The sequence below is a fragment of the Artemia sp. Qi Xiang Cuo genome, chromosome 11 (assembly GCF_049724085.1).
Source record: "Artemia sp. Qi Xiang Cuo chromosome 11, ASM4972408v1, whole genome shotgun sequence".
Lineage (NCBI taxonomy): Eukaryota > Metazoa > Arthropoda > Branchiopoda > Anostraca > Artemiidae > Artemia > Artemia sp. Qi Xiang Cuo.
In genome coordinates, this window is record NC_142804.1 from 58,107,884 (window position 1) to 58,134,099 (window position 26,216).

Below are 26,216 nucleotides of genomic sequence, written 5' to 3' on the forward strand. Positions count from 1 at the left end.
ATACGAAGCTATCATCTTTACGAAGAAAAGAGAAATCCCACAGATTAATCTTCGGTTTTTAAGCCATCGAATACCAATAAGCGATAAAGTGAGATACTTGGGCTTAATTCTAGATAGAAAATTACTACGGAATGATCATGTTGAAAGCAAAATAAAAGTCGCCAAAGCAATATTCAACAAAATTGTTATGTGCCACCAGAACTACTTGGGGTCTTAAACTATTTGCCCTAAGAAAATTATACAAAGCGGCTATTGAATCCACCATTTTGTATGCACGAACTGTATGGCTTTCAACGCTAAATAATAAAAAAAATGTAAAAAATTTAGTGTCGTTCCAAATAATCTAAATGTTTTTTATTTCCAAAGAATTTTTATCCGCTAAAAATGAGACAATAACGGCTTTAGCTGGGTGCCTTCATATCGATTTTAGAGCCAAAGAGATATCTCTCACCAGATATCTAAAGAGAGGAAGGCCTGATTACTGGCCACCCCTCAGTAGCTTAAATAATTATAATTTAAATGATCATTCACATTATACGGACTCGCAAGTAAATCCTCTATTCGGTAATTCCCTTTCTACTTCTAATAATTTAAATGAAATCCGGAAAACCTTACGTAAAAACCTATATATGAAATGGTATGAGTTATTTTGCCAAGCCGGATCCTTCAGTTTTCACTGATCACATTGACCTTCTTGAAGGTGCAAAAACGTTTGCTAATTATAAATTGACACAGATTGTAACTTGTCACTATAAATTAAAATCATTTTTAAATAGGATTAAGAAAAGTAATTGTTCCACTTGGTATTGGGGTGATGAAAACACTTTATATCATTATCTGTTTGAGTGTAAATTTTTGGAAAATGAAAGAACTGAAATGCAATGCAAATTACCAGGTTTTTATTACTCTAATAATTTTAATATTAATGTTATCTGGTTCATCAAAGAGGCTCGGTATGCCGTTTTGGCATAATTGAACCGAACAAAGAGACTAGATATTGTAAAATTTTTTTCCTTCATTTAATTACTATTAAGTGCTAATAATTGTTGTCAATTTATTGTTTTTTTTGTTTTTTTTCCTTTTCCTTTGTTTTTGTGGTGTTTAGTATTTTGCTTGTGTTTTTCAGTTTTGATATTTTATGCTATATTTTATAGATTAGATAGTGAAATACTCTGTACGGGTTTAATCACTGAATAAAATCATTCATTCATTATCAAACTAGTATTTAAGTCATGAATTACGAAAAAGTCAAAGAATTGCACATAGAGCTATTTTCTACTTAAGTTGTATTCCCTACTTTTTCCTAATTTTTTTTAGATGCATATGGTTCGATAATTTTCCACTTAACCATTCAAACTATCAGAAAAATATTGTCACGGGCCTTAATACTTTAAGGATCCTATTATTTGCATATAATCCTCTGTCTTGACTCACCCCACTTTGGCATCAAAGTTTCCTTCTAAAGATCTCTTTGAAATTTCCATATCCATATTCAAATCGTCTACATATACCACCATATTAGCAGCAATCTGGAATTTTGTAAGGATGCCAAGGTCATTTGGAAAAGCAATTGTGAAGTCAGCGAGAGGTTGAAATGCAAACCATTGCTTCAAGTTCTTTGGACCTGAAGAAGCGGAATTTTGATGGTTATGTTTAATGAGAGAACTTTGGAGGGGGTAAGGATATTATATATATATATATATATATATATATATATATATATATATATATATATATATATATATATATATATATATATATATATATATATATATATATATATATATATATATATATATATATATATATATAATCTATATTTGTGATTCCTGGTGAAGGAGGGCTAAAGTTCAATAGAAAAATGCCAAACATACGATATTTACGTGTGAAACACAAATGTATTATAGCAAAAATAGGACAGAAAGCCCTCTACCTCATTTATGTAAGTGCCTATTCTTAGTTCTCAAAAGAAACTGCCATCTTTCTCATTTTAATCGGCCGTACTAAATTAAAATATCCACTTGCACGTGTTTTAGTGCAGCATTTCCAAGTCTTACTCTAAAGTTGTCAACTGCTTTTCTGCAAATTGATCGTTCAATTGTCCTAGAAATCTGCATAGCTTTTTTCGGCATAGAAATTGTCCCAAGAAATCCAATTTCCCTGAGTGCAAATTGGTCTTACAGAAATGCCATTCCCAGGCAGTGATAGGGCCTGGAGAGGAGGGAAGGGACCCTGAATTGGGTGCAATTTAATCTTGTTCAGTCCTTACGTCTATTATATCAAAGGCTTGGGATTTGCATAATATTGTGTAGTTTGAACTTGAATTTCTATTCTGAAACCACTGATTGAAGGACAAAAGTCAACACGGTTCTCGTCAGCTGCCCTTCCCTTTCCTTTCTCCAAATCTTGAACCCACCACTGATCAATTCCTCATTTAACCAAGCTGTACAAGCAACTCATAATTCAAAAGAAATATTATTATTGGTATTAATTTTTCTTTTTTTTCGTTTACGCAAATAAAGAGAATAGTCTTTAGTTTTGACTAATGGAATTGGAACAAGAGAGAGTGGAAAAAAAAGAAAGGAAGCGTCTTAGCATCGAATTCGTGAGATTCGTTCTTTTAAAAATGCCTTTATGCTCAACGGGGCATGTGTCTCGCTAAAATCGGGCCTTCGGCTCTCGGGCCGGGGCGCTTTGCTTCAAAATTCTGGGTAGCATCTGGCTAATTACGATACCCTTTGAAAATCAATAAATAAAATAGATGAAACGGAATTTTCTCGCTGCATATAAGATTGAATATATGCAGCAAAAATAAATGTTTAGTTCATCTGATTTTACATTTTAGGCTTTGGGGTGGGGTTGGTGGTTGAGATAGTTTATCAACAGCATTTGTCCACTCTTTTCTTATACATATACTATTGACTTCTGTTTGCAAATACTGATCCCTCTGGTGTCCTATATATGAGGAGGTACGATTATGTCATCAACATAATTCTATAAATTTATATATACCTCTTAGTTTCTGAGGTGCCAAATTCAGCCAGCTGATGCCCTGACTTTATATCCAAAGAGGCCCAAACCTGCCAGAGAGCACATTTTAATTTTACTGGGTATATTTTTACAATAGTTTAGTATTATTCCTGACTTTCAGGGAATATCCTTCTGTATGTACAAAGTTAAAAGTAAATTGAGTGCTTTGATCGATAATTCTTATAAAAATTTCGAGAAAAATTCACTAGAGCACAACCAAAAGGAATTGGTTCAATCCGGATCCGTGTTTGAATTTGCTGAATTCTGTCAGCTTAAACTACTGAAGACATCAAACTAAAAACATTGTGTCTCCCCTGGAACAATCTTAGGCCAGTTAAAACATGAACACTATGGTTTTCTAGGATTTTCTTTCGGTTGTCTCAAAATTCAGAAATTCAGAGTTTCACACTATCGTCAGTGTTGCCATGTTCAACAATGAAAATAAATAAGCGACCCTAACTAGTTAAATTTTACGACCCATCTCGTCCTTAAAACTCAAACATTAACAAACTGCTTATTCCCAAAGACAACTGCATTTTTTTAAAAAGTTACACCTTCTTAAGATATTTGGTGCCATTTGTTTTTAGCTTATTTCTTACTGATATTCCACCCAACTTTTTTTTTCAAGATGTAGCATCCGCTACTGCCTAAACCTGCATAACTACACCTTTTTCACTAAAAATAAAATTTCAAATTTTTTCCTAAAGATAATTATGGCTGTGAAAGTTTCCGCTTAACCAGCTCAATTAAACAGCTTTCATTTTCACTGTCCCTGGTAGTTATAACAAGATTGAAACTTACTTCCCAAGTAAAAAAAACTCAGCGTGAAAATCTCTCCAAATCTAGGTATACTAGAAAGCATTCTTAATTTGAAAGTTAGCGGCTATATAAAAAATTGGCCCTTTCTAGTTTGGAAAAGAGCATATCTACCCAGCCCATAAGATTTAACGGAAACAAGTTGTTGTTAGTTTTGACTCTTGAAATTCGCTTTGCATTTTTATAGAACATGTACAGTGAAATATTGTTTACTTTCTTTTCCGTTTTGAAACCGAGCAAGAATGGAACAGTTTCACATGCTCATATTTGACTTTCAAATCAAATGGAATATATTATGCAGCTATTTTTTTAGAGCGTTTGACTCAAAGACTGTTATGAGAGATATCTGGAAAATATTCAGAGCTAAAGTAATAAAGATTTCCATATTATTTGGCAAACTGATCCAAAAATATTTTTCCCTATGTTTATTATATGGAAATATGAAGTTTTATTGTGTATCATATTTTATTCGTGGCACAAAATTTACATGGCTATTACAGTTTAAAACAATTTTGCACTTGTATTGTTCTAGACCTAAAACTCAGGGTAATAAAAAAGGGGAAAAGTCCTCTTTGTTTACAAAAAATGATTAATAGAGAATTTATTGTTTAGGCGAATCTTTTTTTGCTTGTTTTTCTTATCAATCAATCAATCAATCAATCAACATTTTATTTTTAAATAAATGAACAAACGAAACAATTAACAAGAACATTTCGACTCAAAGCAATGCTTGTACGAGTCACACCCGATATTGGTAAACAAATTTATATCACACTATTAAATGAAAAGAGAAGAGCTGATAACACAAGAGAGGGATAAAGAATTAGAAAGGAAAGAACTGAGACGAGGTGGAGTCAAAGAAGGAGAGTGAGAGGATAAGATGCAAACCAAAAATTGAGACATTAACTCATGGTGTATCCAATACTGTGTATGAGAAGTATCGTTTTTGGAGTGTGCCAAATGATTTTATGGATTTAATAGATTCATTAATTGAATTCCACAGAGAAATACTTCTATAAACTGGAGAGTGTTGAGACCTTGTAAGCCTTCTTTTCGGTAACATAAAATTGTACTGGTTGCAGCGGAGAGCTCTTCCTCGATGAATTGTGCTGCAAAGTTTGAAGTACCTGGAAAGACCTTGAGGAATTCTATTCGATATTGCCGAGTGTGCTAAACGCAGATTACTAATGTTGATTATCTCTGTTATATCTATTGTTCCAGTGTCTCTGTATAGGTCTGTTGAGGGGTATAGCCTGGGGGTGGGGGGCAATATGTGGCCTTGACTGCACGGTCGATATCTTTAATGATTTTAGATGAGATTTGAATGTATTGCCCCAGACAGAACAGCAGTAGTTCAAGTAGGGGAAGAAAAAGCATTATAAAGCATAGTCATCATGTCAGCACTTAGAAACAGACTAGCTCTATGCAACAATGATGTCTGCCGTGAGACTGTTCAAGACAGCTGGAATACGTGATGTTTGAACGAAAGAGAGGAATCTACAAATACGTCAAGGAACTTTGTGACTGTGGTCTGAGGAATGGGATTTCCATTGATTGACAGTGTGACATTGTGAGACAATGAGGAGTTTGAAGGAGCAGAAGTGAAGACTATGATGCAGCTTTTTGTAGCATTTACCTGCATTTTGTTATGAAAACACCAGTCAGATATTTCGTCAAGAGTTTTTTGGGCCTTTTCTGCAGTAAACTTGGATGATTCAGCAGCAATGAAGAAATTTGAGTCATTAGGAAATAGTACTGGGTGTACATTTGTAGTAAAACATGTTGTCAGGTCATTGATATACAAAATAAACAAGAGCAATCCAAGTACCGACCCCTGAGGTACGCCAGATTTAACCGGTAATTCTGGCGACACACTACCCTCCACAATTAAACACTGCTTACGATCAGTCAGGTACGATGAAAACCACTCGTGAGCAAGACCATATATGCCAAATGAATGTAATTTTGTGAGGAGGATTGAATGGCATACCGTGTCGAAAGCGTTAGTGAAATCCAGAAGAATCACTAGTACCTTTTCTCCAGCATCCTGGCTATTTAATATATATTCAACTAAGGCATGCAAAGTGGAATGATAACGCCGAAACCCGTATTGACTGGGAGAGAGTAGCTGCTTGACATCGAGGAATCTATATACTCTGTTATAAGCTACTCGCTCTAGGACTTTTGATATAACTGGTAGAATTGATATGGGTCAATAATTAGAGATAGGACTCCTGTCTCCGGTTTTGTAGAGGGGAAGGACTTGGGCAGTTTTGAACACATTAGGATAAACTCCGGTTGCTATTAAAAAGTTGACCAAGTGTGTAAGTGGAGCTACAAGACCTGCAGAGGCCTTCTTCAAGATATAGTTGCACAGCCCAAAGGTGTCTTGGGTTTTGCCATTAGGCAGGTTACTGATAATCACTAGTAATTCCTCTTTCGTACATGGTGCTAGAAAAAGACTTGATATTGTTCTACTGTGGGTTTGTTCAGGAGATGGGCCAGAAGCATGTAGATTAACGAAAATGTCTGATTAAAGAAAAACTGTTTAAAAGCATCAGCACGAGATTCGCTTGCTATTGTCTCACCACGCATATTTAGTCCAGGACTTTTAGCTAAAAAAAAGTGTCGAACCCGGACAAAATTGCAATATAAACGAAAATGGTACCAAAATGATCAGAAAAAAATTCTATACAACATACTAAAAGTCCTTAGAAATCCGAGTGGGGCGGAAACCCGAAAAACAGGGGAAAAGGGGGAAATGCGGGGGAAAATGGAAAAATGTCGAACATGCCCAGAAAATAGTTTAAAGTGAGTTTTCTGATGTTTTCACAGACGCTGATTACAACATTGACATCTAAAATTCAGTATAGAAAAAACGTACTACGGAAAACGGGGAACAGGGGAAAGAGGGGAGAAAAGAGAAGAATACAGGGTAGGGTTAGAAAGCGGTTTGAAATATTTTTTGTGGGGTGTTCCTAGCTTGGGATTACGAAATTGATAACTAAAATCATATAAAAAAATTGATTAACATAAAACGGGGAAATGGGGGGGGGGGGGAGGTGAAAAAGGGAAGTATACAGGGTAGGGGTAGAAAGCATGTGGAAATGTTTACAAATGTTAATACATGAGATCTATAGAGGTTCGGCTACCCCATAGGTTCGGAAAAGGCAAAAAAAAAAACTCAAGAAAGAAATACGGAAAGTAACTGAAATTACTTTATTCCGTATTCCTCGCCGTTATCAACAAGCGCGTGGGTTCGTCAACATAATCCTGTTCTAATTTGACATTCAGTAAGAGAAGCACGGTAGACTAGTCACCGCGGAGTTCCAGTGCCGACGACCAAACCTATCCTGACGGAATAACATCTAGCGGATCCAATAGTCCCCAGTCTGCGTGGATGCTTACACATTTGACATGGTAGCAGGATAAATCAAGGTACGACGAGATTTTTTTGTTAAGTCAAGCATAATTTTGCGGCAAGCGGCAAGTTTAGTGCCCGACGAAGTGATCGTTATTGGGCTGGATTGGCTCCAGACCTCGTCATCGAGACAGTGCTGATGAAGAGCCTAAGAACAGATGGAGGGCTGACAAGAGGAAAAGGGATGACTGAGCTTCAGAGAAACATATGAACAATGTCTATGCCAGTACTCTCTTCAGTGAATGATCTAATGCAGAAACTGACAGGCCTAGAGTACAGTTCTAGTGAACAGCACGTTACTGCAACCGCAGCACGAATAAAGAGAGATACTAAGGATCTACTGACGTTTCTTGAATTCCTTCTAGAGAACTGTCCTTTCACTAGTTCCAGAGTGCTGAGAGGTATAGGTTCCGGGCTGATTGCCCAAAAAGGCGTCAATGCAGAGGATTCTAAAGCTGTAGGTGAGCTGATCCTCCAGCGCAAGGATGGCCAATCCGTCGAAAGTTTTTCATTCAGGAAGAAAGACAAAGTCGTTACACTGGCATCCGATGCGAACATAAGGATAGATGGCGAGATTTTGCATATCGACCCTGCACTGCTTTTTCAACGTCTTTCGGGTGCTGCCCATACATCTGAAAATTACATGGCAGAAACTCTACGTTACGAACTGTGCAGTTATTCGCCCGTTTTGTTTGAGAATTCTGGCATAATGCGTCAGCCAGACAAACCTGCACTAGCGAAAGCAATATGGAAAGAATCGAAAACGGACTCGATTCACCACCTGCCAGTGTCAGATCGTGTCACTGTAGTTGATGGAGGTTGGCTGCTTCAGCAAGTACCTTGGAAGATTGGTGATACTTATCATTCAAACTGTGACAGCTATGTTAGTTTCGTTACTCGACGCTGTACCTCCCCTACTGTTGTCTTCGATGGATACAGCACTGGTCCAACCACGAAAGATGCTACCCACAACCGACGGTGTAAGGGAAGCCAGCATCAAGTGATCGATTTCAGCTTAGGGATGAAGCTCCAGAAAAAGAAGGAAGAGTTTTTGAGCAACTCTCAGAACAAACAGCGAATTATAAGCTACATCGGGGAAAAACTCAGAGCCAAAGGATTTGAAGTCGTCCATGTGAAGGACGATGCTGACTATCTAATCGTAAGACTGCCGTAACGAAAGCAGAAAACTCTGAAACAATAGTTCTTGGCAACGACACTGACCTTCTGATTATACTCTTGTATCACCTCCCGCCTAATGCAAAAACACTTTACTTCGAATCGTCAACAAACGCAAAAGAAGCGATAACACGGTTCTGGTGCCTCAACGAAGTTAAAAAAAAATGGGAGAAGTATCCAGGCTACTTCTGGTAGGGCACGCACTCTTGGGATGTGAAACGACCTCACGAGTTTTTGGACTTGGAAAGCAAGCTGTGCTACCTCTTTTGAAGAAGAGCGAAGTGTTCAGAAAAAAATGCGAAGTGTTTCTGGATGAATCATCGTCTAAAGATGAAATTGTGAAAGCGGGTGAATAACTTCTCCTTAGCTTGTATAAAACACGACCAAACGAAGATCTCACTAAGCTGCAACATTGAATTTTCTTGGAAAAAGTTTCTTCGTCAAATACTACGGCGGTTGTTAAGCCTGAAAGGCTTCCGCCAACCGAAGCTGCAGCTTCATTCCACTCCCAGCGAGGGCGCCTCCAGGTATCCTGTTGGAAAGGGTAACCAGCTGACCTCGACCCGGCTGACTGGGATTGGGTCCTCAGAGACCATAAATACTCACCTGTGATGACCGATTTGTTGCCCGCACCTCAGAATCTTTTGAGTGTCGTGAGATGCAACTGTAAGACAGGCTGCGAGAACTCGCGATGCAGCTGCAAGAAAAATGGATTAGTGTGTACGTTCGCGTGCGAAGAATGTCAGGGTATCAAGTGTTTGAACAGGGACAACGAGATTGTCGAAGACGAGGAGCTCGACTAGTGACATCAATGCTGTGTTTTTCAAGTCAACTCTACTGCCTTAAAAAGTGCAGATTTTACCTATAGTTACTGAAGTTTTTTTTAGTTTTTTATTCAACGATATTGCCTTCGAAAGTACAAATTTTACTTATAATAGCTGAAGTTTTATACTGTGATCACTGCCAAGCGGTTGTTTTCTTTATGTTTAGTAATTCAAATGGTTGTAAGAAATGTCTGTGATGCAAGAAAGTAAAAGTTTGATACTAAAGCGAGTTATTTTGTCCATAGGCCTACTTATTAGCCATTAGCAGCTGGCTCAGGAGTCAGGCTTCCCTTCCCCTTTTCCCTTATTTCCTCCAGTTGTGTTCGGTTTTCATGGTTCTCGTTTTCTTTCCTTCATTTTAGGTGTCAGTTTCGTGATCAGCAGATAGGAAAACCCCAAAAAACACATTTCAAACTGATTTCTACCCCTGACTTCAATTGTCCCTTTTCTTCCCCTCTTTCCCCTTTTCCCCCGTTATGGTGGGGCTCATGTTCTTTATTTCATTTTAGATGTCAGTTTCAGGATCAGCCGATAGAAAGACCCCAGAAAACATATTTCAAAATGTTTTCTACCCCGACCCTGTATTTTTAAATTTTTTTCCCCTCGTCCCTCTGTTCCCCCCGTTTTCCGTAGTACTTTTATTCTAAACTGTATTTTAGATGTCAGTTTAATAATCAGCGTATGGGAAAGCCCCAGAACACTCACTTTGAACTATTTTTTGGGCATGTTAGGCATTTTTCGTAGTTTCCCCCGCATTTCCCCATTTTCCCCTGTTTTTCGGGTACTGGCCCCACTCGGATTTATGAGGACTTTTAGTATGTTGTACAGAATTTTTTTCTGATCATTTTGGTACAATTTTCGTTTATATTGCAATTTTGTCCGGGTCAAACCCTAAAAGTCCTGGACTAATTTATTATTTCTTTAGGTATAGCCACCTTCTTTCTTTTTTGACAAATTATTTCATTAACAACCTTCCATACTTTTCTCAAGTAAACTCTTACATTCATTTATTCTCTCTGCATAATACCGCCTCTTTGCATTACATACTAATCTGTTTAATGTATTTCTGTACTTTTTGTATCTCTCTTGCTTCAGGAGTTGTAGATTTACAAGCTTTCAGGTACAGTCTATTTCTGTGTTTGGTAGACTGAACGAGACCTTTCGTCATCCAAGGAGTTTAGGGAACACTTTTGATCCGACTTGTTTGTAGAGGAAAACATCGTTCTGTTAACTGTTTAAGCAGGCTTGTGAGTGTATTTACTGCCATATCTGCCGAAGACCCATGAGTTACAACAGACCAATCATTCGATTTCAGGGTTTCAGTGAGGTAATCAATGTTTTTTTGGACAAAACTTCGATACGTGAAAACACGATTAGACACTGACTTAGTGGACCGGCCTGCCCTTGTTGGGGCCATTGTGATGACTAGGTAGTGATTGGAAACATCAGATGTTATAATATGGGAGGTAAAAGATGTGTGAGGGTTAAAGGAAAGGAATATATTGTCAATCAGTGTTGCAGTATTTCTAGCTGAAAAATACCGTGTAGGAAAGAATATGGTGGGGAGAAGACCAGATGATACAGTTGTATCAAGGAACTAACGCAAGTTGGCGTCACCGTCAGTCGTCAGCAAGTTGATATTAAAGTCACCCATAAGACATGTATTTTTACCTCGACCACGTTCATTAATCTCCGACCTAAGCTGCTCAACTTGCGAACAGAAAATGTCACTTGGAAATGGCAGTGGCTTATAAAAAAGGCACACGAAATCTACTGGAGATGACTTTCGAAGAATTTCAATGACTATTGAGTAGACAGATCAACGACGTTCGACCACACCATTAAAAATTGATTGCAAGTCATCGTGGCGCTTGAAAGAGATAGAATCATTTACAAATAATGTAATGCCACCGGAGGACTTTGTTACGTGCCGTGGAAGATGTATGGCTTCAAAACCAGGCAAACAGTTTGGCGACATGTCATCTTGAGAAGACAGCCAAGTTTCAGTTAAACCAACTAAACTAAAAGGATTTTTCTTTTCAGCAGTGAATGTACGAATATCATCCCATTTGTGTTTAATTCCTTGAATATTATGGCAGAAAAGATTAAATTTATCATTAGTAGAAATTACAGGAAGTATTTCATTAAGATATTCTTGGGGTGTTGCATATGAGCAGGACGAGGCATTCACCCCGTCTATCACGGGATCAGTAGCTGTCTCGTCATCGCATCCTGGCATATTGAGAAATGCGGTTTTTAGAAGGGACTGTTCAGTTAAGAATGAAAAATCATTCATCGTTGAGATCAACGATGTTTTTATTTTCATCAATTAGACTAAATAATGATAGTGGAGGAACATAGTAATAACAGGAGTGTTCCGGTGTTTGTATTATTTCGTGATGATGTGTGCTGATGATGACATGGCCAAAACCGGGCAACCCTCACGTGAAAAAAATCTCTGTTCCTCCCCCCCCCGTTATTTATTTTTTATTTATTTTTTTTATTTTTTTTAAGTCTGAGAAATCCGACCGTCTATCACAACAAGAAAAGAGGCATAATCAAGAAATAGAACAGGAACAGCATAAGCAGGATAAGAAGTAGAAAGAGAAAAAGAGATGAAAAAGAGAAATAGAAAGAGAAAAGGAAATGATAGCACTAAGGTAGAAAAGCAACAATGTTACAAAGTACTTACACCTTACACCCATGGATAGTATTATCAACGCACTTTCTTAGTTTTAAATGCCCCCGATCGTAGTATCAGGATATCTTTTCAAAATGATAATCTCATCCTTATTTGACACTTTACTGGCACTGGTTGGTCCGGTTTTAACCATAACATTTCCATCAGTGGTCCAGAAATTTTTCAGTCCAAATTCAGTTTTTGCGTATGCGAATAACTCACGTTTAGTTTTTGTTAAGCATTCAGTGACAGACATTCTAGTCCCCTTGAGCTGCTTCCTATTTTTTTAAATATGCGACCGAACTCTAAGGTTTGAAAGTGTCACTACAGTCGGTCTTGGCAGATTTGACCCTATGCGTCCTATTCTTCGGGAAAAGACAATATCAGAGGCATCTAAAGGAATGCCCGGAAATATCTGCGCACATAGTTCCATAAGTTTGTTTTCTACGTTCTCCTTGATAACAGTGTTCGTTGTGACATCTTCTTCGAGGCCGAAAAATATCAGTTGGTTACCTAGCGACGCTTGTGCAAGGGTCTCATTGTGATTGTCTATTGTCACTTTAATTTCCCTGACTGATGTTTTCACAGCATTAGTAGCTAGATCGATTTCGGAAACGGACTTCTCAAGGGATTTTAAACGCCGGTCAAGTTCACAGAACTTGTCTTTCACCATTTTCTCAAGATCGAGCGACAGACTATTGTAAATCTCCGTTTTGATATTTTCGATGGTGGACTCACTCTGTTCTGTTTTCTGATTTACAGCACCCAGTTTGCTAACAGCTGTTTCAACTTCTTGGCTGATTCTTAAGTCCAAGTCCCTTTCGATTTTGTCAGTCCACTGTTTTGTTTTAACCTTCAGTTGGTTTATTTAGTTTGTCAGTATGATAAATTGTTCTTCCATACTTTCGTTGCCTGAGAACTTCACTTTTGAATCAGAGCGCATTGTTCTACCATGTGCTGTTAGAATGAGCAACTTTCTTTTATCCGAACCAGACACTTTACTTGCCATTGTCTTTCCTTCAGCCGCCTAACCAATTCTTCTTCCTTCGAATCTCTCTCGACAACTTATTGATTATGTTGTAAATAATGTCCTCACAAGAAACAAAATAATAAAATAATCTTTAATTGCCCCTTTCAAAATTATTGGGGTAGACGGTCTCAAAATTATTAGGCTAGACGGCCATCATTCAGCCATTCTTTATGTATTTGTGTTTGTGGGTGTGTGTGTGTGTGTGTGTGTTTGTGTTTTTTTTTTTGTGTTTTTTTTATTTTTTGTTTTTGTGTTTTATTTTTTGTTTGTTTTTTTTTTGGTGTTTGTTTGTGTTTTTGTGTGTGTGTGTGTGTGTGTGTGTATGTGTGTGTGTGTGTGTGCGTTTATGTGTGTGTGTGTTTGTGTGTGTGTTTGTGTGTGTCTGTGTGTTTGTGTTTTTTTGTGTGTTTGTTTGTGTGTATGTGTTTGTGTGTGTATGTCTGTGTGTTTGTGTGTGTTTTTGTGTGTTTGTGTTTTTGTGTATGTGTGTTTGTGTGTTTCTGTGTGTGTGTTTGCGTGTTTGTGTTTGGGTGTGTGTGTTTGTGTTTTAGTGTGTGTGTGTGTTTGTGTGTGTATGATTTTGTGTGTTTGTGTGTGTGTGTGTGTGTGTGTGTGTTTGTTTTGGTGTGTTTGTGCGTTTGTGTGTGTGTGTGTTTGTGTGTGTTTGTTTGTGAGTGTATGTTTGTGTGCGTGTTTGTTTGTGTGTGTTTGTGTTTTTGTGAGTGTGTTTGCGTGTGTGTGTTTGTGTGTGTGTTTGTGTGTGTGTTTGTGTGTGTGTGTGTGTGTTTGTGTGTGTGTGTGTTTTTTTGTTTGTGTGTACTTTTGTGTTTTTGTTTGTTTGTGGTGATGTGTGTGTTTATGTTTGTGTGTTTGTGTTTGTGTGTGTGTGTGTGTGTGTTTGTTTGTGTGTGTGTTTTTATGTTTGTTTGTATGTTTGTGTGGTTGTTTTTTGGTTTTTTCTTTTTTTTTTGAGTGTTTGTAAGTGTATTTGTCTTTGAGTGTGTGTGTTTGTGTGTGTGTGTTTGTGCGTGTGTGTGTATGTTTGTCTGTTTGTGTGTGTGTTTGTGTGTGTGTGTTTTTGTGTGTGTGTTTGTGTGTGTGTGTGTGTGTGTTTGTGTTAGTGTTTTTTTCTGTGTGTGTGTTTTTTTGTGTTTTTGTTTGTGTGTGTGTGTGTCTCTATGTGTGTGTGTGTGTGTGTGTTTGTGTGTGTGTGTTTGTGTGTGTGCGTGTTTGTTTGTGTGTGTGTTTGTTTGTTTGTGTGTGTGTTTGTGTGTTTTTGTTAGTTTGTTTTGGTGTGTTTGTGTTTTTGTTTGTAATTGTTTGTTTGTTTGTGTGTGCGTGTGTGTGTTTTTGTGTTTGTGTGTGTGTGTATTTGTGTGTGTGTGTTTTTGTTTGTGTGTGTGTGTGTGTGAGTTTTTGTGTGTGTGTGTTTGTTTGTGTGTGTTTGTTTTTGTGTGTGTGTGTTTTTGTGTGTGTGTGTTTATGTGTTTTGTGTGTGTGTGTTTGTGTGTGTGTGTGTGTTTGTATGTGACATTCTGAAGATGTTTCAAAGTTCATTTTAGATTTTTCGTTGAAATGTAAGAGTTGGAATATTTCAGTAGTGTTTTGTCGTGGTTTACCTTATCACTGTTACATTCTGAAGATGTTTCAAAGTTCTTTTTTTTTTTTTCCGTTGAAATGTAAGATTTGGAATATTTCAGTAGTGTTTTGTCGTGGATTACCTTGTCACTGTTACATTCTGAAAATGTTTCAAAGTTAATTTTTTTTTTCGTTGAAATGTAAGAGTTGGAATATTTCAGTAGTCTTTTGTCGTGGTTTACCTTGTCACAGTTACATTCTGAAGGTGTTTCAAAGTTCATTTTGGTTTTTTCTCTTCGTGAAACATTTAAACTTATCTTTCTCCTCATGAAACTGCTAGCAAACTAGCGCACAAAAAATATTCTGTTCTACTTGATAAAAAAAAAAAATAATGACCAGCATACACATTCCATTTTATTTCTTATTTCAAAGATATCAATGTAATGACGTTAATAAAAAATGCGTTCCATTGTCTAAAATGTGTGCCCCTAACAAATAAACGAAACAACAACTTATTGTAAAGGAAGTTTTTTTTTATTCCAATAATGACGCATAGTATATTACACCTTATTAATATCTATGAATAAAAAAAATTTAAATCAAAAGTTTCATTCTATTTTTCTGATATGATTTAGATGTAAAAAAAAAGTTGAAAAAAAATAAATGTAAAAAAAAAAATGTTGGGGGGGGGGGGGGACTTGGAGGGTGGAGGGGGAGGGGGGAGTATAGGGTGGGGGTGGAGGGAGGGGGTTTGTAGGGGGTTGGAGGGAGGAGGTTGGAGGGGGGGGGGGTTGGAGGGAGGGGGGTCGGAGGGGGGTGGAGGGAGGAGGGTTAATTGGGGGGCAAAAAGTTAGGGGGAGGGGGTCCTTGGGGTTGGGTTAGGGAACCTTACAACACTGTTCAAATGGTACTTGTGTATTATACTGAACTTAGTTGAGAACCACCCAAATAAAAATATTAAATAACATAACATAAAATCAAAATAACCATGAAACAACATCAACATAACATAACAACAATAGCCATCAAACAACATTAACATAACATAAACACCATAACATAACATAACCATGAAACAATATCAACATAACATAATAACAATAACCATCAAATAACCTTAACATAACATAACAAACATAACATAACATCAACATAACATAACAATGAAACAACATCAACATAACATAACCATCAAACAACATAACATAACAAACATAAAATAACATCAACATAAAATAACATCTTCATAACATAACAACAATAACTATGAAACAACATCAACATAACATGTCAGCAATAGCCATCAAACAACATTAACATAACATAACCAACAACAACCATATAACAACATCAACATAACATAACAACAATAGCCATAAAAACAGTAACATAACATACCTTTAATTAACACCTGCTTGAAACTGTTATAGCTATATGGGGGACAATCTGCTCGAATATATTATAGCTATATGGGGGGACACCCCTCCTGTAAGCATTCTAGCTACACTGGCTGCCTGCCCTCATGTAGATATTAATTTAAAAAGGGGTACTGTCTGCTACCTTTAATTGACACAGTAATGTCCTATCACCCCTCTCTCTTTAATTGACACAGCAATGTCCTATCACCCCTCTCTCTTTAATTGATACAGTACTTTCCTATTACCCCTCTTCCTTAGATTGATACAGTAATTTCCTATTACCCCTCTTCCTTAGATTGATACAGTAATTTCCTATTACCCCTCTTCCTTAGATTGATACAGTAATTTCCTATTACCCCTCTTCCTTAGATTGACCTATCCCTACTCATAACTTAGAACCCTTGGGGGATTGGGGGAGTTTCCTCCTCAAAAACATATTTTCTATCTGGTAATCAACTAGGCTGAACAAAATGGCTATCTCAAAATTTTGATTGGATGTATTTGGGGAAATGATGGGCGGCGGGGGGGGGGGGGGGTGGGGGGCGAGTTGTCTTCCACTCGCTTTCGGCTATTATAAAGGGCACTATCCCTTCGCATTTCCAATTGATTAAACCTTTTTTGACGTGTCTATGACAATAGCTTCTATAAAATCGTTATATGCCCCCAGGGCCTAAATTAAAACCTATATCTTAAGGGTTGTGGGGGAGTGTCCGCCTAAAAAACATATTTTCTATCTGGAAATCAACTACACAGAATAAAATGGCTATCTCAAAATTTTGATTAGATGTGTTCTGGGGAATGATGGGTGGGGGGGGATCTAGTGGCCCTCCAATCACTTTCGACTATTAAAAACGGCACTAGAACTCTCAATTTCCAATCGAATGAGCCCCTTTTTGAAGTCTCTACGACGACCACTTCTATATGAAGTGCCAATCTCTAAAATAAAAAATAATAAATAGTATATTGTGCATACATCGTTCTTATATGCCCCAAGCGCGTCACTCAAAACCCTTGCCCCGAGGGTTGTGGGGGAGTGTCCTATTCAAAAACATATTTTCTATTTGGAAATTAACTATGCTGAACAAAATGGCTATCTCAAAATTTTGATTGGATGTGTTTGGGGAAATGATGGGCGTGGGGGCGGGGGGCTAATTGTCCTTCAATCACTTTCGACTATTAAAAAGGGCACTAGCCCTTTCAATTTCCAATCGAATGAGCTTTTTTTGAAGTTTCTACAACAACACCTTTTTTAAAAACCCTATATGACCCCAGGGCATAACTTAGAACCCTTGCCCTGAGGGCTTTGAGGGAGTTTCCTCCTCAAAAACATATTTTCTATCTGGTAATCAACTAGGCTGAACTAAATGGCTATCTCAAAATTTGATTGGATGTATTTGAGGAAATGATGGGTGTGAGGGGGGGGGCTAGTTGCTCTCCAATCACTTTTGACTATTAAAAGGGCCCTAGAATTCTCAATTTCCAATCAAATGAGCCCCTTTTCTTTTGAAGTTTCTACGACGACCACTTCCATATGAAGTGCCCAGCTCTAAAAGAAAAATAAATAAATAGTACATTGTACCAATATCGTTCTTATATGCCCTCAGGGCGTAACTCAAAACCCTTGCCCCGAGGGTTGTGGGGGAGTGTCCTCCTCCAAAAATATATTTTCTATTTGGAAATCAACTACGCTGAACAAAATGGCTATCTCAAAATTTTCATTGGATGTGTTTGGAGAAATGATGGGCTTGGGGGTGGGGCTAGTTGCCCTACAATCACTTTTGATTATAAAAAAGGCCAGTAGCCCTTTGAATTTCCAATCAAATGAACCTTTTTTGAAGTTTCTACGACAACGCCTTCTATAAAAACATTATACGCCACCAGGGTATAACTTAAAACACTTGGCCTGAGGATAGTGGGGGAATGTCCTCCTCATAAATATATTATCTATCTGGAAATCAACTATGCTGAACAAAATAGCTATCTCAAAATTTTTATTGGATGTGTTTGGGGGAATAATGGGCATAGGGGAGGGGGCCTAGTTGCCCTCCAATCACTTTCGACTATTAAGAAGAGCACTAGCCCTTTGAATTTCCAATGGAATAAGCCTGTTTTGAAGTTTCTACTACAATGCTTTAAATAAAAATCTTAAATGCCCCTAGGACATAACTTACAACCCTTGCCCTGTGGGTTGTGGGGTAGTGTCCTTCTCAAAAATATATTTTTTATCTGGAAATCAACTACGCTGAACAAAATGGCTATCTCAAAATTTTGATTGGATGTGTTTGGGGGAATGATGGGCGTCGGAGGGGGGGGGGGCTAGTTGCCCTCCAATCACAAAATGTTGATTGGATGTGTTTGTGGAAATAATTGGGGTGGGGGTGGGGGCTAGTTGTCCTTCAATCACTTTCGACTATTAAAAAGGGCACTAGACCTTTGAATTTCCAATCGAACGAGCCTTTTTTGAAGTTTCTACGACAACACCTTCTATTAAAACCTTATATTCCCCCAGGGCATAACTTAAAATCCTTGCCCTGTGGGTAGTTGGGGAATGTCCTCCTCAAAAATATATTATCTATCTGGAAATCAACTACGCTGAACAAAATGGCTAAATCAAAATTTGGATTGGTTGTCTTTGGGGCAAGGATGGGCATAGGGGGGAGGGGGGCTAGTTGCCCTCTAATCACTTTCAACTAATAAAAAGGGCACTATCCCTTTTAATTTAAAATCCAATGAGCCTTTTTTGAAGTTTCTACGAAAACACCCTATATAAAAAACATTTTATGCCCCCAGGGCATAACTTAAACCCTTGCCCTGAGAGTTGTGGGGTAGTGTCCTTCTCAAAAACATATTTTTATCTGAAAATCAACTACGCTGAACAAAATGGCTATCTCAAAATTTTGATTGGATGTGTGTGGGGGAATGATGGGCGTCAAGTGGGGGGCTAGTTGCCCTCCAATCACTTTCGGCTATTAATAAGGGTACTAGCCCTTCTAATTTCCAATTGAATGAGCCTGTTTTGAAGCTTCTACGACAACACCTTCTATAAAAAACCTTTTATACCCCCAGGGCATAACTTAAAACCCTTACCCTGAGGGTTTTGGGGGAGTGTCCTCCTCAAAAACACATTTTCTATCGGGAAATCAACTACACTGAACAAAATGGCTATCTCAAAATTTTGATTGGATATGATTGGGGGAATTTAGGGCGTGGGGTGGCTAGTTGCCCTTCAATTACTTTCGACTATTTAAAGGGCCCTAGAATTCTCAATTTCCAATCAAATGAGCCCCTTTTCTTTTGAAGTTTCTACGACGACCACTTCCATATGAAGCGCCTAGCTCTAAAAGAAAAAAAAATAGTACATTGTACCAACATCGTTCTTATATGCCCTCAGGGCGTAACTCAAAACCCTTGCCCCGAGGGTTGTGGGGGAGTGTCCTCCTCCAAAAATATATTTTCTATCTGGAAATCAACTACGCTGAACAAAATGGCTATCTCAAAATTTCCATTGGATGTGTTTGGAGAAATGATGGGCTTGGGGGTGGGGCTAGTTGCCCTACAATCACTTTTGATTATAAAAAAGGCCATTAGCCCTTTGAATTTCCAATCAAATGAACCTTTTTTGAAGTTTCTTCGACAACGCCTTCTATAAAAACCTTATACGCCACCAGGGTATAACTTAAAACACTTGGCCTGAGGATAGTGGGGGAATGTCCTCCTCATAAATATATTATCTATCTGGAAATCAACTATGCTGAACAAAATAGCTATCTCAAAATTTTTATTGGATGTGTTTGGGGGAATAATGGGCATAGGGGAGGGGGCTAGTTGCCCTCCAATCACTTTTTAGTATTAAAAAGGGCACTAGCCCTTTTAATTTCCAATCGAATAAGCCTTTTTTAAAATGTCTACGACAAAGCCTTCTATAAAAACCTTATATGCCCCCAGGGCATAACTTAAACCCTTGCCCTGTGGGTTGTGGGGTAGTGTCCTTCTCAAAAATATATTTTTTATCTGGAAATCAACTACGCTGAACAAAATGGCTATCTCAAAATTTTGATTGGATGTGTTTGGGGGAATGATGGGCGTCGGAGGGGGGGGGGCTAGTTGCCCTCCAATCACAAAATTTTGATTGGATGTATTTGTGGAAATAATTGGGGTGGGGGTGGGGGCTAGTTGTCCTTCAATCACTTTTGACTATTAAAAAGGGCACTAGACCTTTGAATTTCCAATCGAACGAGCCTTTTTTGAAGTTTCTACGACAACACCTTCTATAAAAACCTTATATGCCCCCAGGGCATAACTTAAAATCCTTGCCCTGTGGGTAGTGGGGGAATGTCCTCCTCAAAAATATATTATCTATCTGGAAATCAACTATGCTGAACAAAATGGCTATCTCAAAATTTTTATTGGATGTGTTTGGGGGAGTAATGGGCATAGGGGGGGCTAGTTGCCCTCCAATCACTTTCGACAATTAAAAAGGGCACTAGCCCTTTGAATTTCCAATCGAATGAGCTTTTTTTGAAGTTTATACGAAAACACCTTATATAAAAAACCTTTTATGCCCCCAGGGCATAACTTAAACCCTTGCCCTGAGAGTTGTGGGGTAGTGTCCTTCTCAAAAACATATTTTTATCTGAAAATCAACTACGCTGAACAAAATGGCTATCTCAAAATTTTGATTGGATGTGTGTGGGGGAATGATGGGCGTCAAGTGGGGGGCTAGTTGCCCTCCAATCACTTTCGGCTATTAATAAGGGTACTAGCCCTTCTAATTTCCAATTGAATGAGCCTGTTTTGAAGCTTCTACGACAACACCTTCTATAAAAAACCTTTTATACCCCCAGGGCATAACTTAAAACCCTTACCCTGAGGGTTTTGGGGGAGTGTCCTCCTCAAAAACACATTTTCTATCGGGAAATCAACTACACTGAACAAAATGGCTATCTCAAAATTTTGATTGGATATGATTGGGGGAATTTAGGGCGTGGGGTGGCTAGTTGCCCTTCAATTACTTTCGACTATTTAAAGGGCCCTAGAACTCTCCATTTCCAATCGAATGAGCCCCTTTTGAAGTTTCTATGACGACCACTTCTATATGAAGTGCCCATCTCTAAAAGAAAAAAAATAATAAATAGTACATTGTGCCAACATCGTTATTATATGCCCTCAGGGCGTAACTTAAAACCCTTGCCCCGAGGGCTGTGGGGGAGTGTCCTCCACAAAAACATATTTTCTATCTGGAAATCAACTACGCTGAACAAAATGACTATCACGAAGTTTTGATTGGATGTGTTTGGGTAAATGATGGGCGTGGGGGGGGGGGCTAGTTGTCCTTTAATCACTTTTGACTATTAAAAAGGGCACTAGACCTTTGAATTTTCAATCGAACGAGCCTTTTTTGAAGTTTCTACGACAACGCCTTTTATAAAAACCTTATACGCCCCCAGGTCATAACTTAAAACCCTTGCCCTGAGGGTTGTGGGGGAGTGTCCTCCTCAAAAATATATTTTCTATCTGGAAATCAACTACGCTGAACAAAATAGCTATCTCAAAATTTAGATTGGATGTGATTGGGAGAATTTAGGGCGTGGGGGGGCTAGTTGCCCTTCAATTACTTTCGACTATTTAAAAGACCCTAGAACTCTCCATTTCTAATCAAATGAGCCCCTTTTGAAGTTTCTTTGACGAACACTTCCGTATGAAGTGCACAGCTATAAAAGAAAAAAAAATAAATAGTACATTGTGCCAACATCATTCTTATATGCCCTCAGGGCGTAACTCAAAACCCTTGCCTCGAGGTTTGTGGGGGAGTTTCTTCCTCAAAAACATATTTTCTATCTGGAAATCAACTACGCTGAACTAAATGGCTGTATCAAAATTTTGATGGGATGTGTTTGCGGAAATGATGGGGGTGGGGGGTGGGGGTTAGTTGTCCTTCCATCACTTTCGACTATTAAAAAGGGCACTAGACCTTTGAATTTCCAATTGAACGAGCCTTTTTTGAAGTTTCTACGACAACGCCTTCTATAAAAACCTTATATGCCCCCAGGGCATAACTTAAAATCCTTGCCCTGTGGGTAGTGGGGGAATATCCTCCTCAAAAATATATTATCTATCTGGAAATCAACTACGCTGAACAAATTGGCTATCTCAAAATTTTGATTGGATTTGTTTGGGGGAATAATGAGCGTAGGAGGGGGGGGGGGGGGCTAGTTGCCCTCCAATCACTTTCGACTGTTAAAAAGAGCAGTAGCCCTTTGAATTTCTAATCGAACGAGCCTTTTTTGAAGTTTCTACGACAACGCCTTCTATAAAAACCTTATATACCCCCAGGGTATAACTTAAAACACTTGGCCTGAGGATAGTTGGGGAATGTCCTCCTCAAAAATATATTATCTATCTGGAAATCAACTATGCTGAACAAAATGGCTATCTCAAAATTTTTATTGGATGTGTTTGGGGGAATAATGGGTATAGGGGGGGGGGGTTCTAGCTGCCCTCCAATCACTTTCGACTATTAAAAAGGGCACTAGCCCTTTGAATTTCCAATCGAATGAGCTTTTTTTGAAGTTTCTACGACAACGCCTTATATAAAAAACCTTTTATGCCCCCAGGGCATAACTTAAACCCTTGCCCTGAGGGTTGTGGGGTAGTGTCCTTCTCAAAAACATATTTTTATCTGAAAATCAATTACGCTGAATAAAATGGCTATCTCAAAATTTTGATTGGATGTGTGTGGGGGAATGATGGGCGTCGGGGGGGGGGGGGCTAGTTTCCCTCCAATCACTTTCGACTGTTAAAAAGAGCAGTAGCCCTTTGAATTTCCAATTGAACGAGCCTTTTTTGAAGTTTTTACGACAACGCCTTCTATAAAAAACCTTATATGCCCCCAGGGTATAACTTAAAACACTTGGCCTGAGGATAGTTGGGGAATTTCCTCCTCAAAAAAATATTATCTATCTGGAAATCAACTATGCTGAATAAAATGGCTATCTCAAAATTTTTATTGGATGTTTGGGGAAATAATGGGCATAGGGGGGGGGCGGCTAGTTGCCTTCCATTCACTTTCGACTATTAAAAAGGGCACTAGCCCTTTGAATTTAAAATCGAATGAGCTTTTTTTGAAGTTTCTACGACAACGCCTTATATAAAAAACCTTTTATGCCCCCAGGGCATAACTTAAACCCTTGCCCTGAGGGTTGTGGGGTTGTGTCCTTCTCAAAAACATTTTTTTATCTGAAAATCAACTACGCTGAACAAAATGGCTATCTCAAAATTTTGATTGGATGTGTGTGGGGGAATGATGGGCCTCGGGGGGGGGGCGAGTTGCCCTCCAATCACTTTCGACTATTAATAAGGGTACTAGCCCTTCGAATTTCCAATCGAATGAACCTGTTTTGAAGTTTCTACGACAACACCCTCTATAAAAAAAACTTTTATACCCCCAGGGCATAACTTAAAACCCTTGCCCTGAGGGTTTTGGGGGAGTGTCCTCCTCAAAAACACATTTTCTATCGGGAAATCAACTACACTGAACAAAATGGCTATCTCAAAATTTTGATTGGATATGATTGGGGGAATTTAGGGCGTGGGGGGGCTTGTTGCCCTTCAATTACTTTCGACTATTTAAAGGGCCCTAGAACTCTCCATTTCCAATCGAATGAGCCCCTTTTGAAGTTTTTATGACGACCACTTCTATATGAAGTGCCCAGCTCTAAAAGAAAAAAAAAATAAATAGTACATTGTGCCAACATCGTTCTTATATTCCCTCAGGGCGTAACTCAAAACCCTTTCCTCGAGGGCTGACGGAGAGTGTCCTCCTCAAAAACATATTTTCTATCTGGAAATCAACTACGCTGAATAAAATGGCTATCTCAAAATTTTGATTGGATTTTTTTGTCAAAATTTTGATTGGATGTGTTTGGGGAAATGATTGGCGCGGGGGGGGGGGCTAGTTGTCCTTTAATCACTTTCGACTATTAAAAAGGGCACTAGACCTTTGAATTTCCAATCGAACGAGCCTTTTTTGAAGTTTCTACGACAACGCCTTCTATAAAAACCTTATATGCCTCCAGGGCATAACTTAAAATCCTTGCCCTGTGGGTAGTGGGGGAATATCCTCCTCAAAAATATATTATCTATCTGGAAATCAACTACGCTGAACAAAATGGCTATCTCAAAATTTTGATTGGATTTTTTTGGGGGAATAATGAGGGTAGGAGGGGGGGGGGCTAGTTGCCCTCCAATCACTTTCGACTATTAAAACGGGCACTAGGCCTTTGAATTTCCAATTGCCCTTCTTTTGGCTTTTGACTATTGAAATCACTTTTGACTTTTGAAAAGGGCACTAGCCCTTTGAATTTCCAATCGAACGAGCCTTTTTTGAAGTTTCTACGACAACACCTTCTATAAAAACCTTATATGCCCCCAGGGCATAACTTAAAAGCCTTGCCCTGAGGGTAGTGGGGGAATATCCTCCTCAAAAATATATTATCAATATGGAAATCAACTACGCTTAACAAAATGGATATCTCAAAATTTTGATTGAATGTGTTTGGGGGAATAATGGGCATAGGGGGGGGGGCTAGTTGCCCTTTAATCACTTTCGACTATTAAAAGGGCCCTAGAAATCTTCATTTGCAATTGAATGAGCCCCTTTTGAAGTTTCTACGACGACCACTTCTATATGAAGTGCCCAGCTCTAAAAAAAAAAAAAAAAAAAAAATAAATAGTACATTGTGCCAACATCATTCTTATATGCCCTCAGGGCGTAACTCAAAACCCTTGCCTCGAGGTTTTTGGGGGAGTTTCTTCCTCAAAAATATATTTTCTATCTGGAAATCAACTACGCTGAACAAAATGGCTATCTCAAAATTTTGATGGGATGTGTTTGAGGAAATGATGGGCGTGTGTGGGGGGGGGGCTACTTGCCCTTCTTTTGACTTTTGACTATTGAAATCACTTTTGACTTTTGAAAAGGGTACTAGCCCTTTGAATTTCCAATCGAACCAGCCTTTTTTGAAGTTTCTACGACAACACCTTCTATAAAAACCTTATATGCCCCCAGGGCATAACTTAAAAGCCTTGCCCTGAGGGTAGTGGGGGAATATCCTCCTCAAAAATATATTATCAATATGGAAATCAACTACGCTTAACAAAATGGCTATCTTGAAATTTTGATTGAATGTGTTTGGGGGAATAATGGGCGTAGGGGGGGGGGCTAGTTGCCCTTTAATCACTTTTGACTATTAAAAAGGGCACTAGCGCTTTGTTTTTCCAATCAAATGAGCCTTTTTTGAGGTTTCTAAGACAAGATCTTATATAAAAACCTTATATGCCCCCAGGTCATAACTTAAAATCTTTGCCCTGAGGGTTGGGGGGGGGGGGAGTGTCCTCCTCAAAAACATATTTTCTATCTGGAAATCAACTACGTTGAACAAAATGGCTATCTCAAAATTTTGATTGGATGTGTTTGGGGGAATGATGGGCGTGGGAGGGGGGGGCTAGTTGCCCTCCAATCACTTTTAACTATTAAAAAGGGTACTAGCCCTTCGAATTTCCAATCGAATGAGCCTGTTTTGAAGTTTCTACGACAACACCTTCTATAAAAAAATCTTATATACCCCCACGGCATAACTTAAAACGCCTCCCCTGAGGGTTGTGGGGGAGTATCCTCAAAAACACATTTTCTATCGGGAAATCAACTACGCTGAACAAAATACCTATGTCGAAATTTTGATTGGATGTGATAGGGGGAATTTTGGGCGTAAGGGGAGTGGGGGCTAGTTGCCCTCCAATCACTTTCGACTATTAAAAAGGGCCCTAGAACTCTCAATTTCTAGTCAAATGAGCCCCTTTTGCAGTCTCTATGACGACCAGTTCCATATGAAGTGCCCTGCTCTAAAGTAACAAAATAATATATGGTACGTTGTGCCAACATTGTTCTTATATTCCCCCAGGGCATAACTTAAAACCCTTTCCCCGAGGGTTGTGGGGGAGTATCCATCAAAAAGATTTTTTTCTATGTGGAAATCAACTACGCTGAACAAAATGGCTATCTCAAAATTTTGATTGGATGTGTTTGGGGGAATGCAGGGCGTGGGGGGGGGGGCTTGTTGCCCTACAATCACTCTCGACAATTTAAAGGGGCACTAGTCACCCCAATTTCCAATCGAATGAGCCCTTTTCGAAGTCTCTTCGACAACTCCTTCGATACGAAGTGCCTGTCGAAGAAAGAAGAAGA

The 26,216-nt window shown here is 38.6% G+C and overlaps 1 protein-coding gene across 1 annotated transcript in view; it reads right to left on the reverse strand.

The window, feature by feature from the left end:
* The window catches only part of LOC148947172 (uncharacterized), a 238,625-nt gene that overhangs the window by 165,704 nt on the left and 46,705 nt on the right, over positions 1-26,216 (reverse strand). The window contains exon 2 of the mRNA XM_089097301.1: positions 1,435-1,624. Within this exon, the coding sequence (XP_088953427.1) occupies positions 1,435-1,517 (83 nt within the window). The 5' untranslated portion in view covers positions 1,518-1,624. The remainder of the gene's footprint in view (positions 1-1,434; positions 1,625-26,216) is intronic.